The 15,981-nt window shown below is 39.6% G+C and overlaps 1 protein-coding gene across 1 annotated transcript in view; it reads left to right on the top strand.

The window, feature by feature from the left end:
• The window catches only part of gabra2b (gamma-aminobutyric acid type A receptor subunit alpha2b), a 190,211-nt gene extending 175,719 nt beyond the window's left edge, over positions 1-14,492 (top strand). The window contains exons 10-11 of the mRNA XM_073820198.1: positions 13,993-14,069; positions 14,327-14,492. Coding sequence (XP_073676299.1) covers positions 13,993-14,069; positions 14,327-14,492 — 243 coding nt within the window. The remainder of the gene's footprint in view (positions 1-13,992; positions 14,070-14,326) is intronic.
• The last annotated feature ends 1,489 nt before the right edge of the window (positions 14,493-15,981 follow it).

The raw sequence follows: 15,981 nt of genomic DNA, 5'->3' as shown, positions 1-15,981 counted from the left end.
TTCTTCAATTTGAGCACTGACCCAGATAGATCCACAAGTCGCTCGTACTCATAAATGTTGATGCACTATTATTCGGCTTCATTGTTGGTGAAATAATAAATGCAGTCATTTAGAGCTCGTGCTCCTTTTCCACAATAATCCTTTAAACCTTTTCAAACCATGACAGACTTCAGAAGCTAATACACGTGCAAGACATCAGCAATTACAATCAATTCAGCAGTGGAAGGGGAACACAATAAAAACACTTCAGTTTGTCGTAAGTCCTCACAGGCCTGCGATCCTGTGGCATTTCAGGCAGATAACACATTGTGCTTGTAATAGTCTTATTATGCACAGAGTGGAAGTCGAAACGTAAGTACTTTTCTTGATTCGGAAACCGAGAATGAATGCTGTGGGGGGAAAGAGTCTCAGTAAATAGTTTCCTTGGTAACCGTAGAAAGAAGGGATTTTCTAGTTTGAGCAGCTAAGCTTTCCGTGACAGGAGCAAAGCGAAGAATGACAACAGCATGAGCGGGGCATTGCTTTTAAGACCACCATCTTCTGAATGCTGCTTTTCTCCTTCGGGAGCGATATCGCCATCAGTGGTGGTAAGGCTGATATTTCGGTGGCTTATATCAGAGGTGGGAGTCTTGGCAAACACTGGTATTTTAAAAGCAAATTAGGCGTGGACATGATGGAAACTAGTTTAATGGCTGTTGCTAGGAAACCTGGCATGCAAACCCATGTTCAAGTGGCAGAGTCATGTCTTATTTTTGCTGGTTCATTGGCGTCACTTTCAATAGGAATAATGTTTGAATCAGCACATATGATGTTGGAGAGGCAGAGAAGATGCTGGCAATGTTTGATTTACTAAGTGATGATGTGGTTAGTGGCTCTAAATTAATGATTATTTCCAAACCGGTTTCCAAAACGACCTTTCGGCATCCATTTTGTGTTTTCAAATAGGTCATTTTACAACCCATTATTGCAACTACAACTTCTGGCTCTAAAAAGCTTCTTTCTCTGTTGAAAGCCGTTTAAAAAACAGCTATGTATTCCAACCTTTTTTTTTCTCTCACATATTATTAGTTATACTTAGAGTATAGAAGGTAAAGTAAAAGAATTAAGTTATTAAAATTAAGTTCAAATTATTTAAAAGAGAACAGAAAATATTTACAAATATAATAATAATAATAATAATAACAATAATAGTAATTTATTTCATTGTTATTGATAGCAATAATATTAGATTTAAAAACTGTTGTTTTAATAACAATTATAAGAATAATAATTCATTATTAATACAATTTGTAATTATTACAATTTATTATTAGTACTGTTGTTGCTGTAAATAGTTTATTTAATAAGTGGTGTTGCTAATAATATTAGTATTAATGTTTAAAAATCAATGTTTTTACAATGTTTAACAATTATAATAAAAAATAACAATAATACACATTTATTATTACATTAATTATTACAATTTATTGTTGTTGTTAATAGTTTATTTAATAATTGTTGTTTATTATAATATTAGTATTAATCTTTAAAAATGGTTGTTTTAATAACAATTAAAATTGTTATTATAATTATTATTAATAATAGTTATTATTATTAGTAGTAGTTTATTTATTAATTGTTGTTCATAATATTAGTGTTTAAAATGTGTTTTCATAATAATATTTATTTATTAATTGTCCTTGATAATATTAGTGTATTTAAAAAATGTTTTAAATAATAACTATAGAAATTTATAATACAAATGTATTATTATTACAATTTGTGATTATTACAAATTCTTATTGTTGATAATAATATTAGTATTAATGTTTAAAAAAATTAATTATTGTTTTTAATAATAATTATAATAAAGTTATAATAAACCAAGTTTATTATTATTTTAATTAGTAATTAATACAATTTAGTTGTAGTAGTAGTTTGTTTTTCAGAATTTTGTTAATAATAATAGTATTATTAATATTTAAAATGTGTTAATAATATTCATTTATTAATTGTTAATATTAAATAATAATATTAATATTAATTTAAAAAAAAATTATTGATGACAAAAATAATACAAATGTAAATGTTATGATTATTGTTATTTATTAATTGTTGTTGATAATAACATTAGTATTTTTTAATATTAACAATTATAATAAAATAACAATTATACAAATGTATTATTATTACAATTTATTATTAGTATTTTTATTGTTATTAATAGTTTATTTAATAATTGTTGTTGATAATAATAGTAATATTAGTATTTACATTTTGTATTTAATAATAATTATTATTATTTATTTACTTATTGTTCTTGATACTAATCATATTATTATTATTGTTATTATTATTGCGCAAGATGAGCATTTGTGGTTAAAAAAGTATACAAATTAGATTTTTTTTTTTAATAAAATGATGATCGTTTTGCTAGATAAGTCCCTTATAATAAAAAATACAAATGTATTACCATTATTATTATTATTATTGATGTTGTTGTTAATATTTTTTAAATAATTGTTGATAATAATAATATTAGTATTTAAAAATTGCTTTTAATATTATTATTATTATTATTATTATTATTATTATTATTTTATGTTAATCATATTATAAATCATAACAAAATTTAATTTGATTTACATTTTAGCTTTAAATGTTTTATTTATACATGCAGGGAAAGATTGTTTGTTTAATATTTAATTTATTTAATAATAATAGATTTATAATAAATTGTAATAATAACAAATTGTAATTATATATTATATTATATATATATATATATATATATATATATATATATATATATATATATTATATATATATATTTTTATTTTTTTTTTTTTTTTTGTCTATGCAGGGAAAGACTGTTTCTGGTTTGCCTTGTTTGTGGTGTTAAATGCTAAAACTGGGACCAGCTCACGATTTTTGAACGTGACTCCAGTACACATGCAGAGCTCAGTTTCTCGGTTAGACAGTTTAGTCTTGGGCCTTGTTAGTTTTTCATTAGTTCTAGCTGTCTCGTCTTCTCTCGGCTGCACCGGGCTGCCTCAGACAAGGGCATTAGAGAGCGCTCCGGCTGCCATGCCTTTGTTCTTGGCATCTGGCACAGTGGCATATGGACCTGTATCACAGGGGCCTGGCAGAACGGATGCCCCCAGTCCTGTGCCCATACAACATCCTCCATGCTCGGAAAATATGTCACTTGGTAGAAAAAATGTTGTAAAAGAGCTTTTTTTCCCCCTGAGCTTTAATGAGTGTTTCAGTCTCAATGTCAAGGCCATATTTAATTTAAATATAGCAGTTGATTTATTCATTTTTATAAAACTAACCTTTCTTTAACAAGCTGCATGATGTGAGAAATACAGTAGTAAAAATAATGTATGCCTGAGCATAAAAATAACATTTTATAAATAAACCGATTTGTATTAAGTTAGACTTGGCACTTCAGTTATTGCTTAACTGAATAACACTCAAGGTTCAACATGCACTTGAATTGTTTCCCCAGTGTGTAAGTATTCTCTTCACGATGGTCTCGAGAGATAAAAGAGCACTAGTTGGTAAACTTGTGGTTATAAAAAGCTTATCATTCTGACAAGCCTAGCAGTTGCCATGCCAACAACAGAGCTTAAGTGCCCACATCTCAATTCAGGAACGACGTCAGATCAGAGAGGAACGTGACGTGGTCAGCAAATGTGCCGGCCGATCCCTCATATCATCTTGTAATCTGTAAATATATATAAAGTGTGATTTTTTTTTTCTAATTAGTGAAAAAAATGGAATTGCATCCAGACATATAATTAGAACTATATTCATATCTTCTAAAAATATATCTGAATGCACAAGCCAGATGATAACCAGGCAACTGTATACAGTCTATATTTGGAGTTACTTGGTAGAAGAGTTGTTTGATAATTAACTCACCCCAATGTAATCCAAGATGTTCATGTCTTTCTTTCTTCAGTCGAAAAGAAATTAAGGTTTTTGAGGAAAACATTCCAGGATTTTTCTCCATATAATGCTCAATGGGGATCAAGAGTTGAAGGTCCAAACTGCAGTTTCAATGTCGCTTCCAAGGGCTCTACATGATCCCAGCCGAGGAAAAAGGGACTTATCTAGCAAAACGATCGTCATTTTATTAAAAAAAATCTAATTTGTATACTTTTTTAACCACAAATGCTCATCTTGCGCTAGCTCTGCGATGAGCATCCATGACTTCACGCATTATGTAATCACATTGGAAAGGTCACGCATGGTTAGTTCTTCATCTGTGTACTCCCGTTCAAAAAGCTAGCTTTTTTTGTGAAGGCTGTTTGACTTTCTTTGCACGTTCACTTTGTAAACACTGGGTCGATATTCCTACGTCATACATGACCTTTCCAACTTGGGATACAGGGATACGGTACCGTAGTAAGCTGCACTTGAATAACTTATTATTTCAGTAAATCTCATAAATATACATATATTTTTCTTACATTTGTGTCTTTTAAATTTTGCTATTTCTGCTGTTTTATTCACATTTTTCTTCCTGTAAGAGTGGGCGCAGCTATTTGTAAATTTTATAGGTCTGGCTTCCGGTCTCATCTGCCTCCATTTATTTAGAACTGTACAAAACAGCTGGTTTTGCTGCTTGATATTGCAAATTGGTGTGTCTTACCATATTATTTTAATGTATTATCTTAAGTATGAACTCACAGGTTTGTAGTGCAAACAGTTTTACCGTTTACTGCATGTTGTTATTCTTTTTGTTACAGTGCCTTGCAAAAGAATTCATACCCCTTAATTTTTTGTTTTGTTGCTGCCTTACGCTAAACTGCTTTAAATGGCTTTTTTTTTTCGTGTCAATCTACACTCCATACACCATAATGACAATGCAAAACACTGGTTTTTAACATCTTTGCAAAAGTATTAAAAATAAAAAACTCAAATCATTTCATTGTATAAGTAGTCATACCCTTATCTGGGACAATTGAAATTTAGCTCAGGAGCATTCATATTTCTTGTAGATGTTACTACACTTTAAGTGAACTTAACCTTTGGCAAATTCAATTGAATGGGTATGATTTGGTAAGGCACACACCTCTTAATAAAAGGTGAAAATGCATATCAGAGCAAAAAGCCCTGAGGTAAAAAAAAAAAAAAAAAAAAAATCAATAAAAAAAGAGGATTGCATCAAACCACACATCTGGGGAAGACTTTAGAAAAAAAAATATGTTGCATTGAAGGTTCACAGAAGCATGTAGTCTCTGGTACCCCTAATGAAAGAAGTCTGAAACAACCAGGGGCCTCATTTATAAAACTTTCTTACGCACTGATTTGATCTTAGAGTGTTCGTACGATCAAATCCACGTCAAAGTACAGATTTATAAAAAACGTCTTTGACGTGGAAAAGTACTTATCTCCACGTCAGATTCCAGCTTGGCGTACGACCGTTTCCTTGTGGTAATGCCGGGTATTGCAGATAGTTCAGCCTCACTATAATTTGATTTCTTGCGCTCCTTTTTACTTGCCATTGTCACAGAGTTTTTGACAGAGAGGAATGAGCTCATTTTATATGTTAATTAATTAAGCAGGGGCGTTTCGACGGCGGAACATTCAGCTGCACACAATTCCACGATCATTTGTGATTTATAACCGAATGACTGGCGTACGCATGGATTTCGTGGTACGTTCGTTTTCTCTGAATTGCTCTTACGATCAAATCAGAAAAGTTCTTAGATAAAATCAAGGATGGTTTCTACGCAAGTCTTTATAAATGAGGCCCCTGGACTCTTCCTAAAGCTGACCTCCTGGCTAAACTGAACAATTGATAAAGAAGGGCTTTGGCTAGAGTGGTGACCAAGAAGCTGATGGTCACTCTCTTTCAGCTCCATGATCATTCATGCAGATGGGAGTAACTTACAGAAGGACAAACAGAATTGGGCTTTATGGTGGTGTGGCAAGACTTAATCCTCTCCTCAGTGAAGATACACGAAAACACACTTGGAATTTGCAGAAAAATACACCCTCAGGACCCTCAGACTGTGAGAAACAAGATTCTCTTGTCTGATGAACCTCAATTCCAAGCATCATGTTTGAAGGAAACCAGGCTCTGCTCATCATCTGCACAGTACCATTCCAAAATTAAAGTGGTAGCATCTCATGCTGTGGGGCTGTTTTTCAGCGACAGGGACTCGTCAGAGTAGAAGAAAAGCTAAATGCACCAAAATATTAAGATACCCTTAATCAAAACCCAGTCCAGAGCATTCAGAACCTCATGGCAGGAGGTTCACATTCCAACAGGACAATAAATCTAAGCACACACCAAGAGTGGCTTACAGACAACTCTGTGAGTGTCCTTGAGTGGCCCAGCCACAGCCTAGGCTTGAACCCAATCAAGCATTTCTGGAGAACCTGAAAATGTCTGCCAGACCCCATCCAAGCTGACAAAGCTTGAGAGGTGAAGAGGTGACCCTGCTGAAAAAAACAGCTAAAACCAGCCTAGGCTGGTTGGCTGGTCTTAGCTGGGTTAAGCTGGAAGTAGCTGGTTTTAGCTGGTCTCCCAGTCTGACAAGCCTGGCCAGGCTGGGAAAGTGTCCAAAACCCCTCTAAAACTAGCCTGCTGACCAGCTATCACCAGTTAAAACCAGGCTGGTTGACCAGCTAAAACCAGCCAACCTAGGCTGGTTTTAGCTGCTTTTTTCGCAAGGAGAGGCAAATAATGGCAAATAATTGCCAAATGGTGCTTCAGCTAAGTGCGTTAAGGGTATGAATACTTAGTTAATGTACTTATTTCAGTTTTTTAGTTTTTTCTAAATGTATGAAGTTGTGACAATTCTGTTTTTGCTTTGTCATTATGGTGAATGGAGCCTAGACTGATGTGGAAAAAGTAGTTAAAACAGTTTAACATAAGGCAGCAACATAAAACATTAAAAAAATGAAAGGGTATGAATAATTTCGCAAGGCACTGTATTTCCCTATATGGATAATAAACTGGAAGTCTCACACATAGACTTACTTCTGTGTTGAAGAAAAAAGGTGTATGTAAAGCTTAACAATTGTGCTTCATGCCTTAAAGTCAAAGGAAAAATGTAAGATGTGGCTTGATTTAAATGAATGATAACTGATTGTAATGCAAAAATAGCAGAGGGGAGAAGTTTAAAATAAATAACTGACGATGACAGCTAAAACGTAAATCATTTCAGAGGCAAAGCTAGTTATTCATTTTTATGAAAGATTAAAAACATACATTTTAATTAGTTTGAATAATGCGCACAGATTATTCATGCACAAGAACATGCATTAAGAAAGTAAATGCATCCGATCTGGATTTCAAGTCACTGTAGCTCATAGCCTCTTGTAAAATAATTAATAACCAAAACCTCCAACCAAACAATTTCTCTGTTTAATGAGACAGTCAGCTGTAAATCTGAGAAGGAGCTAGAGATGCCTCGCGGGCTGGAAAGCAGATTTGAGTGTAACCTGTGCAGGGTGGCACAGAATCAGGAACAGATGTTAAAATCATGGATGAGGGAATCCTGCCTCTCTCTCTTTAGAACTGTCAGAGAGAGCCAGACAAGATGGCGGAAGGAATCCCATGAGCAAAACTACAAAATGAAACGAGACAGGGACACACACATACTCCACAAGTCAAGCTTTCACAGCCTTGACAGCTATTGGGGAATCCAAATAAACAAAATAGATTAACACACCCACACACCAGGCATAACCTATTGGAAGTTATCACCCAACTGTCAAAGCGGTGGAATACGAAACTGGAGGTGATAGCATGAAAGCTGATTAGTTTTGATTGAGTCAAAATAAACCTGGGGACCAACTGCTGTTTGGTGCACTCATGCCGAAACTGATTAACCACCGATACAGATATGTACAGACAGCTTGTTCCTGACAGAAATAATGTTTCTGTGTGTAAGAGAGAATGTGTGCTTGTTTAAAACTGTTATTGTTAAATTGTTTTGTTATAACTTTTGGCAGTCTATAGTACTCTAAATGCTGTTCCTGGTTTGACCAATTAGTACAGCCCAAAACATGACAATAACTGACCAATTTCAGCAACAATATTCAGCAAAATATGCAAGTTTCATTTGGTTCAGTGGCATTGTTTACATTCAGTGCTGCCAATATGGCCGATTGATGACGGGTCAAGGAAACACCAAGTAAACGGAGAGATTAAACTGCAACTTTGGTGTAAAGTCTTGCTTCAAGACCAAATGTGAGCTTTTATTTATTAAGTCTGGTCACATTTACCGCCACATTTAACTACATTTACCACCACAACATTTCAACATGAGCACCATTGGGAATTTCGTAAGTTTCTCACACAGATTTGTTCAGCCAAATTCTCTGTGCTGTTCCACAGAAAGCTGCTTGGTTTGAAAGACTTCTCAAGACTTCATACATCTCTACACTATTGACAATGGACCTTTTTTGCTTGTGAAATTTAGCTGAAATGTCGCTTGCTGTTGCCTGTTTCACTAATGGAATTGTAGGAGAAACATCTGAGACACACTGAGCTATGGAAGGCCACCATCTGGGCAACAAAATTCAGTAGACATATAGTGTAAGTTCACTTTTTTTCATTGTGCCCTTTTGCATTTGACATACATAGACCCAACACCCCTGGAAATATTCATGCATGCAAGCATTCATGTGTGCAAGCTGAAAAATACACACTCTCTCTCACACATACGCGCACACACACACACACACACACACACACACACACACACACACACACACACACACACACACACACACACACAATTTACTAACTGGGTGAGATTGTGTTTGCCCTTACTGCACCTGTCAGGAAGGGTTAGATTAGTGCATGGTTCAGTTGGCAGGAATCAAATCGAACCCACATGCAGCTTTTAGAGAGCCGAGCAGGTGAGCTGGACATTTAGTCTTCCTGTGGCCTTTCATACCAGCAGATAATGTCACCCTGCTGTGGTCATTAGAAAACAGTCCATAAAGGAGAGTAATAAATCCAGTTTTAATTCACAAACACTGACCTTATGGGGTGTTTTATGGTTTGTGCAGTACAATATGTCAACATTTTTGTCATACATCAAATTGGAAGATAAATATTTGGATAAACTGACAGATGAACAGATGAGATTTTTCACATTATAGCAAGGTCAATTAATGAGCAAGGTGAGATTCACGACTTTGTAGTGTTTCAGGCAAGTCACACCAAACTGCCTGAGTGCATTTGTTATTATTATATTATTATTAATTTGATTGCAATGTTATATTGTCCTAAAGTCAAATTTCACCATGTACCACTTGCATAAAAACCGCACCCGTAGGGGCTGCCATTGTTGTTTTTTCGTGAGCTATGTGACCCCAGAGCTCGGAACTGGGAGTACATTGATCTAGTACGAGTTCACTGGTGGGAAGTCATTGTCATGATCGGGGCTGCTGGTTCTCCCTCAGCCTCCTGGGGTCGCTGTTTTCCCTTCCCTGCACTGCACTTCCCTGATTGTTCACCTGTCCTGATTGTCACTTGTGTCTTCCAGCTGTTCACTATTATCACAGTCTTTATAATCCCCACTTTCCCCCCACGCTGGTGAGTCTGCATTGTTTTCCTGACGCGGAGGCGACCGCACTCTCTGTTCCTGACGCGGAGGCGACCGCACTCCCTGTCCCTGATGCGACACTGACTGCCATCTCTGTTCCTGACGCGGAAGTGACCGCTGTCTTTGTTCCTGACGCGGAGGCGACCGCTGTCTCGGGTCCTGACGCGGCCGTGACCGCTATCTTTGTGCCTGACGCGCCGGAGACCGCTATCTCTGTTCCTGACGCGGAGGCGACCGCACTCCCTGTCCCTGATGCGACACTGACTGCCATCTCTGTTCCTGACGCGGAAGTGACCGCTGTCTTTGTTCCTGACGCGGAGGCGACCGCTGTCTCGGGTCCTGACGCGGCCGTGACCGCTATCTTTGTGCCTGACGCGCCGGAGACCGCTATCTCTGTTCCTGACGCGGCAGCGGGGCCGGCTCGCGTTCCTCGGGCGGCGAGGCCGGTCCATGGGACTCCGCTGCACGGGCCTGGCCCGCCATCCCTCCCCCTGAGTCGCCTTCCTCCATTCCTCCTCCCTCCAGACTTTGGGAACGTCTGGGAGCCGTTCCGTAGGGAGGGGGTACTGTCATGATCGGGGCTGCGGGTTCTCCCTCAGCCTCCTGGGGTCGCTGTTTTCCCTTCCCTGATTGTTCACCTGTCCTGATTGTCACTTGTGTCTTCCAGCTGTTCACTATTATCACAGTCTTTATAATCCCCACGCTGGGGAGTCTGCATTGTTTTCTGTTTATTCAGTCCTGTTTTGTATTCTCTGTTTTCCTAGATCCTTGGCCTTGATTGAGTTCTTGATTTTGTTTTATTAGTGTTCTGTTTATGTTAAGTTGTGCCGTGTTGGCCTTTTTGTTTATTGATTTTATTATTATCATTAAAAACCCTCTTCCTGCATTTGGACCCAGACATCCTCTCTCATACCGTGACAGTCATGGGTTTGACTACCGTTCCAGTTCACTTTCATGGGTAGAAGGTTGGAAAAACACGGATAACGGGTTGCCTGGAACGTGGCATGAATATAGCCTTAATTTTTTGTATTGTATTTCTTATTGAGGCATTACAACCTTAAGCTTCTAGCTGGCAGTAGTTGACCATGTTTATGATGGAATCATTGATCATTGATCAAGATTTTTATTTGACACATACACAGTAAGGCCTACATACAGAAGAGGCTACAGCTTGCAGTGAAATTCAAGAATTAATTCGGTAATGATACAAGTGACTGTCCTTGAGTGAGTCATTCTGAATCGTTCAGAGAATCGCTCTGAATCAACTGATTCATTAAAAAACCAACGATTCATTCAGCAATGAAACGTGACTGCCTTTATGAACGAATCATGCATTTGTTCAACACAACGCATCCTTTCAACAAGGAAACACTGCAGTGTGGTTCTGCTGTGGCTTTTGTAAGGATTAATTAGCTCAAATTTATAATGATTCAAATAAGGAATCGAATCGAAAGATTCGGAACTTGATTAAATTGATTCAGAGTTAATAGATTACACTTCTTAACCATTCGTCCAGCAAAGTGGTCAATTCAGCATACTGTATTAACTCAAAAAGGTTTATATTATGTTCCTGGCCAAGATCACAAATAAACCAAAATATTACGTTAGGAAATTTTAAAGCTGAGGTAGCTTGATCTAAACACAGATAGAACTTTTGTGAACATAAAGTCAAGACACTTCTTTTAATGAAACAATGATTTATTGAACTACTCTAAGACACAACGCTAATCTACTAAACACAAATAAACACACACACACACACACACACACACACATTCACACTCATACAGTTCCGGGGATGAGAAATTACTGAGTTGAGGAGAACCCCAAATGTTCTAGTATCTTAACTAGTTCTTAGATCGCAACCTTAGAAAATCACAAAAGCAGAGACTTAGCTTTTAACTACTTAGGGAGTATTTTGCACCAGTTTCAGCGAAGTAAACAGAGATCATGTTACTTGCGTTTGTGCCGGGAACGGGGGTTCCGGGGGCTCGTCTGAGCGAAAGTTCTGGTTGGTTGCTGGTCGATGACGTAGTTTGGGAAATCCCTCGACGTGGAGGAGTGGTTTTCTGGAGCCGATCTTTCGGTTGCCTGGTTACGCAGGTTGATGCGCTGGAAGTTCTTTTGAGTCGGCGTTGCGAGACTTGGAAAAGTTCGGCAGTCACGAAACTTCAGTTCTGTAGAGTTTTGATGGCACCGTTGCGTGCTTGGTCGAGTGGTCGAGCGCAGATGGAAAAGCACTCAAACCACAAGAGGCGAAAGGCGTGAGGCGAGAGCTGAGAGCTCTGAGTTCGCTGAGTTCTTGCTGAGTTCGCTTAGTTCTGTTAGGAACAAGTTTTAAACGGGCCGCTAGGGCACGTCCCACGATGCTGGGATCCAATGGCATTGCTAAAGAGGCGGGTCACGCCACCCCCTTTCCGTCCTGTAATTCCTTCTGGTACGTAACTTATTAGGATATGGATTTCTCTGCAATTTTTTGTTATTAACTTCAATAAACTATTTCGATGCCTAAAGTATACACTATCATTTTCTCATTCATTCAGACAAACTGCATTCATCAGGATATTTCATCGCATATTAAACCATGGTAAATTGCTTGCATGCTAAAACATTTGTCACTGCTAAAGGCATATAAATGCATAGGTTAAACTCCAACGATCACATAAAACACAGCAGGCATATAAAAGAGAACATACTGTTGCTCTAATGGCAATACTAATAAGTTGATTGTCTCTTAAAGTTTGTCTTTGCAGTGTACGTATCTCTATTGAGAGACGGGGTGTTTTGGAATGTCAGAGGAGAGGGGGACAGGAAGTCCGAAAAACCATGTGAGTCACGCTGGACGCATCATGTGCCATGCCAGCTTTATTTCAGAAGACTGGAGGTTTGTTTCTTAGGTGCTCTGAGACAGAGAGCGTTTTCTTCTCCCTGGATGCGTAAGACGCAGATCTCGACAAAAGCGGTCCATACAATTAGCGTCTGGTGATTATCATGTGATGGTCATGTTAAAATTTTATGGCTGGGAGGAGGATTCTTTTTGATTAACAGAAATGTGAACACTTCTGTTTGGGTGCTTTGTTCCTCATTCCTACACATTCCCCCTTTTGGCTGGCGATGTTTCTGGTGTAACATCGGCAGGCACTGGAACAAGAGGTAGAGAGAGAGAACAAGGCACACACAAGACACAAACAACATCTCCATCACTAGCCGAAGTCTGGTGCAGGGATTTAGTTATTTGGCCTGGTTCAGTTAGAGGCACTTGCAATAACGTAGGGCCGCATCGGTTAGAATTATTGTTAATTTGGCTGTCTTGATTGACCGGAGTATCGGGAGTTCAACGAGGCGGTGTAGACGTGTGCTCGATCAGGTGCTACGTCAGACAGTGCTTGGGCTCGTATTCAAGGCGGGCTATCCATTAAGGAGTCTCTTTCTCGTAGCGCATGGGCCATGGGAGTAACTAGGCGTTGCGTTTGAGCGTAACCGTTTTGGTATGACTGTGAACCGTTCGTTAAGATTTATGACGTTGCTAAATCGTAATTCAGCTTGGAGTTTGTTCGCATGTCGTTTTAAGGTGGCTAGGTTTAGAATGTTAAACAGAGTGCCTACAGCCGCACCAGCCCCAGCAGAGCGCCCAATAATCGTTTGGGACGCCGGTTGTACCCGCTTAATTCAGCCTGGGTTACGATCATTTTCTGTAATTAGCGCAGCATGTGGTTCACATCTGCCTGCATGTGGGCAAGGGCTTCCCGTGTCTGACGGGTGTCGGCCCAAGACTTTTGGGGGCTGATAGGGTGTAGTTTGTTCTGGAAAACATCATAGGGTCGAATCGGCCATACACCTTTAGAGGTAGACTTTGCGGTTAGCTATTGGTAATCCTGATTACGCAGAGAAACAGGGCGGTGAATCATAACATCTACCTGGAGATAGAAAATAACAATGGGACAGTTAATCACGCGGATCATGGTTTGGCGGGGTCGCCTAATATGTTAACGTTTCTGGCAATGATTTGCAAATAATATGGTGTACTGAGTCAATCCCATCTTCAGGGGCCTAGACTTCAAAGAAAAGTTAGGTAAGTTTCTGATAAGGGCAAGAAGGAAGGGACACATAGAGAAAGGGAGAAAAAGAAAAACACGAAGAGACACAATGACACTGAATGAGGTTAGACAGTAAGGATAAGTGTCACATGTGTGGAGCAGCTCCTCTCTGCTGGGCGGAGGTTGGTCCTAGCAGTGCGGCAGAGGAGAATGTTTAGGTGATTTGTGTTGTGTTTAGGAAGTTAGCTGTGTGTTTACCTAGAAGGATAGAAATCATGTTAGTGTGAGGCATAGTCATGAATTGTCGGTCTGTGTCAGTGGATTTGGTCTTCCCCCTTTTGCCGTCGGTTGGAACCCCAATGTCTCTTTATCTGCTTTTGGTGAACCCATCGAAGAACTGGCTCGCTGCGCCCTTGTCCGATTCTGGTTCGGTCGGTAATAGGCGAGAACTTGTGGGATTCCTTTCAGTGGGGTAAGGACTTTCTCCGACTGGCACTAGGGAGTGTTCTGCCAAGGATGGCGAAACCGTAATACCACACTTTGTTTCCAACACTGAGTTCTTTGTGCGAAGGAGATAGCATGGGGCTTTACATCTAAATGTCTCTATATTTCCTGCATCATTTTTTTTTTCAATTTTGAGTTATGCTCGGTGGCTTGGGTTTCTTGGTTGAAACTGGCAACACATCAGGCATCCTTCTATGTAATCTGCCACGTCTTGTTGTATGCCAGGCTTCTGTGCCACATGTTTGAATGGGTTGTAGGTGGTTTTGGCACCACAGTGCACTGCGCATGGTGCATCGTATGCATGCCTAAGCCTCATCCCCCTTTGGCTCTGAGGGACTACAAGCTTTGGCACAGTGAGGGGCTCAGAGACATATGTGAGGGCACCATTTAGCGGATGCAGCATGTTCTTGACGGATTGGAGGGTGCGGAGGTCTGAAGACGTGGATTAGTCAAGTGTGGAACTCATAGGAGAGTAAAGTTCGAAGATGTGAGCAGAAATGGGCAGGTCTGCTGATGTGGGAGGAGGAGGGGTTTTGCATGCCAATGTTATGTTGGTGGCGGGTAAGAGCTGTAGCCATCGGGATGGGTGGGAGGGCATAAAATGTTTTGAATGGTTGTGATGGGCAAGGGTCGCTGTTGAGCCGGACCACGCCCGTTTTCAGATTGCCCTGGTGATTGTCTGGGCAGTCATCGACTTACGCTGTGGGCATCAGTTTCATTGGGCCACAGTTCGGGACATCCTTTGCAAAAGAGTCCCTGTACTCATGTAGAATTTCTTTAAGTCGTTGGTGATCTGCTTTCTTGAGTCTGGTGTCCTTTGGTAGGCTTTGGTGTCTGTGCTTCGTTGCTTTGAAGAGATTCAGGCTGCCGGCTGAGTTTTCCTGCCCAGGGGCTAGCACTGCGACAGATACTAAAGTGTCTTGGACATTTATGGCAGTTCTGAGTTGAGGGGGACCTGAGTCCCACGCTTGCAGTGAGCAGAGGGAAGGGCCTTGTTCTTTGCTGCTTGGCGTTGAACTTGAGCTTGGCCTTGACTTTGACACTGCATTGTCACTAAGCAAATTGAAGGCAACGTCTGTGGCTTGACACTGCTACTCATTGGGGACTACTGACTGGAAGGGCGATGGCTCACGGACTTGCGTCCACAACTTCAGGTGCTTAAAGTCTATCAAGGGTTTGAAGCGATTTAGCAGATCCTTTCCTATGAGGAGCGGATAGTTGTTTAGAGGTGAGATGTAGACTGGATGGATGAGATTGATCGGTCCCACTGTTAGGTGAATTGGGGCCACATGTTTCAGCTGTAGGCCCATGTTTGAGTATGCTTGCAGGTTCAGTTCGCACCTTTGGAGTTTGAAAGTTCCATCAGTTATAGTTCTTTGAATTTTCTCAAGGAGTTCAGTTGACATTAGAGTGATGTCGGCTCCTGTGTCTAGAAGGGCTTCCACTTTGACATGACCCTCGATGGTGATGGGAAGGTAAAACTTTCTCGTTGTACCTTTCTCGGTGAGATCACCTAGGAGTTGAGGGGCTGGAGTTTGAGATGAGATAGGTACGAGTTCAGGACTGATTCTGAGTTCTTCAGAGGAGTGGCAGACGACCAGGACAGCACTTTCAGGTGATTGAGTTGTTATATCAGCAGGTGTTTGTTGGAAGCTTCTGTGATCTGACGTGTCATGTGTTGAGTCAGTTTCTGTCTCTTGCTTTGGATGTTTAAAGAAGCTTTCTTGTCCATCTGAAGTTATGACAGTTACAGTGTTTTTGGGGTAAGGAGAAGAAGTGCTGTTCTGTGTGGTTTGTTGGACCAGGTGGTCGTTGCCTTCTTGTCTGGCCGCTAGTCAGGCCGCAGTGGGTTTCTCTTTCTTTTCCCACTTCCTATCCTC

Source organism: Garra rufa, chromosome 16, assembly GCF_049309525.1.
Source record: "Garra rufa chromosome 16, GarRuf1.0, whole genome shotgun sequence".
Classification (NCBI taxonomy): domain Eukaryota; kingdom Metazoa; phylum Chordata; class Actinopteri; order Cypriniformes; family Cyprinidae; genus Garra; species Garra rufa.
This window is presented reverse-complemented; position numbering and strand designations above follow the sequence as displayed.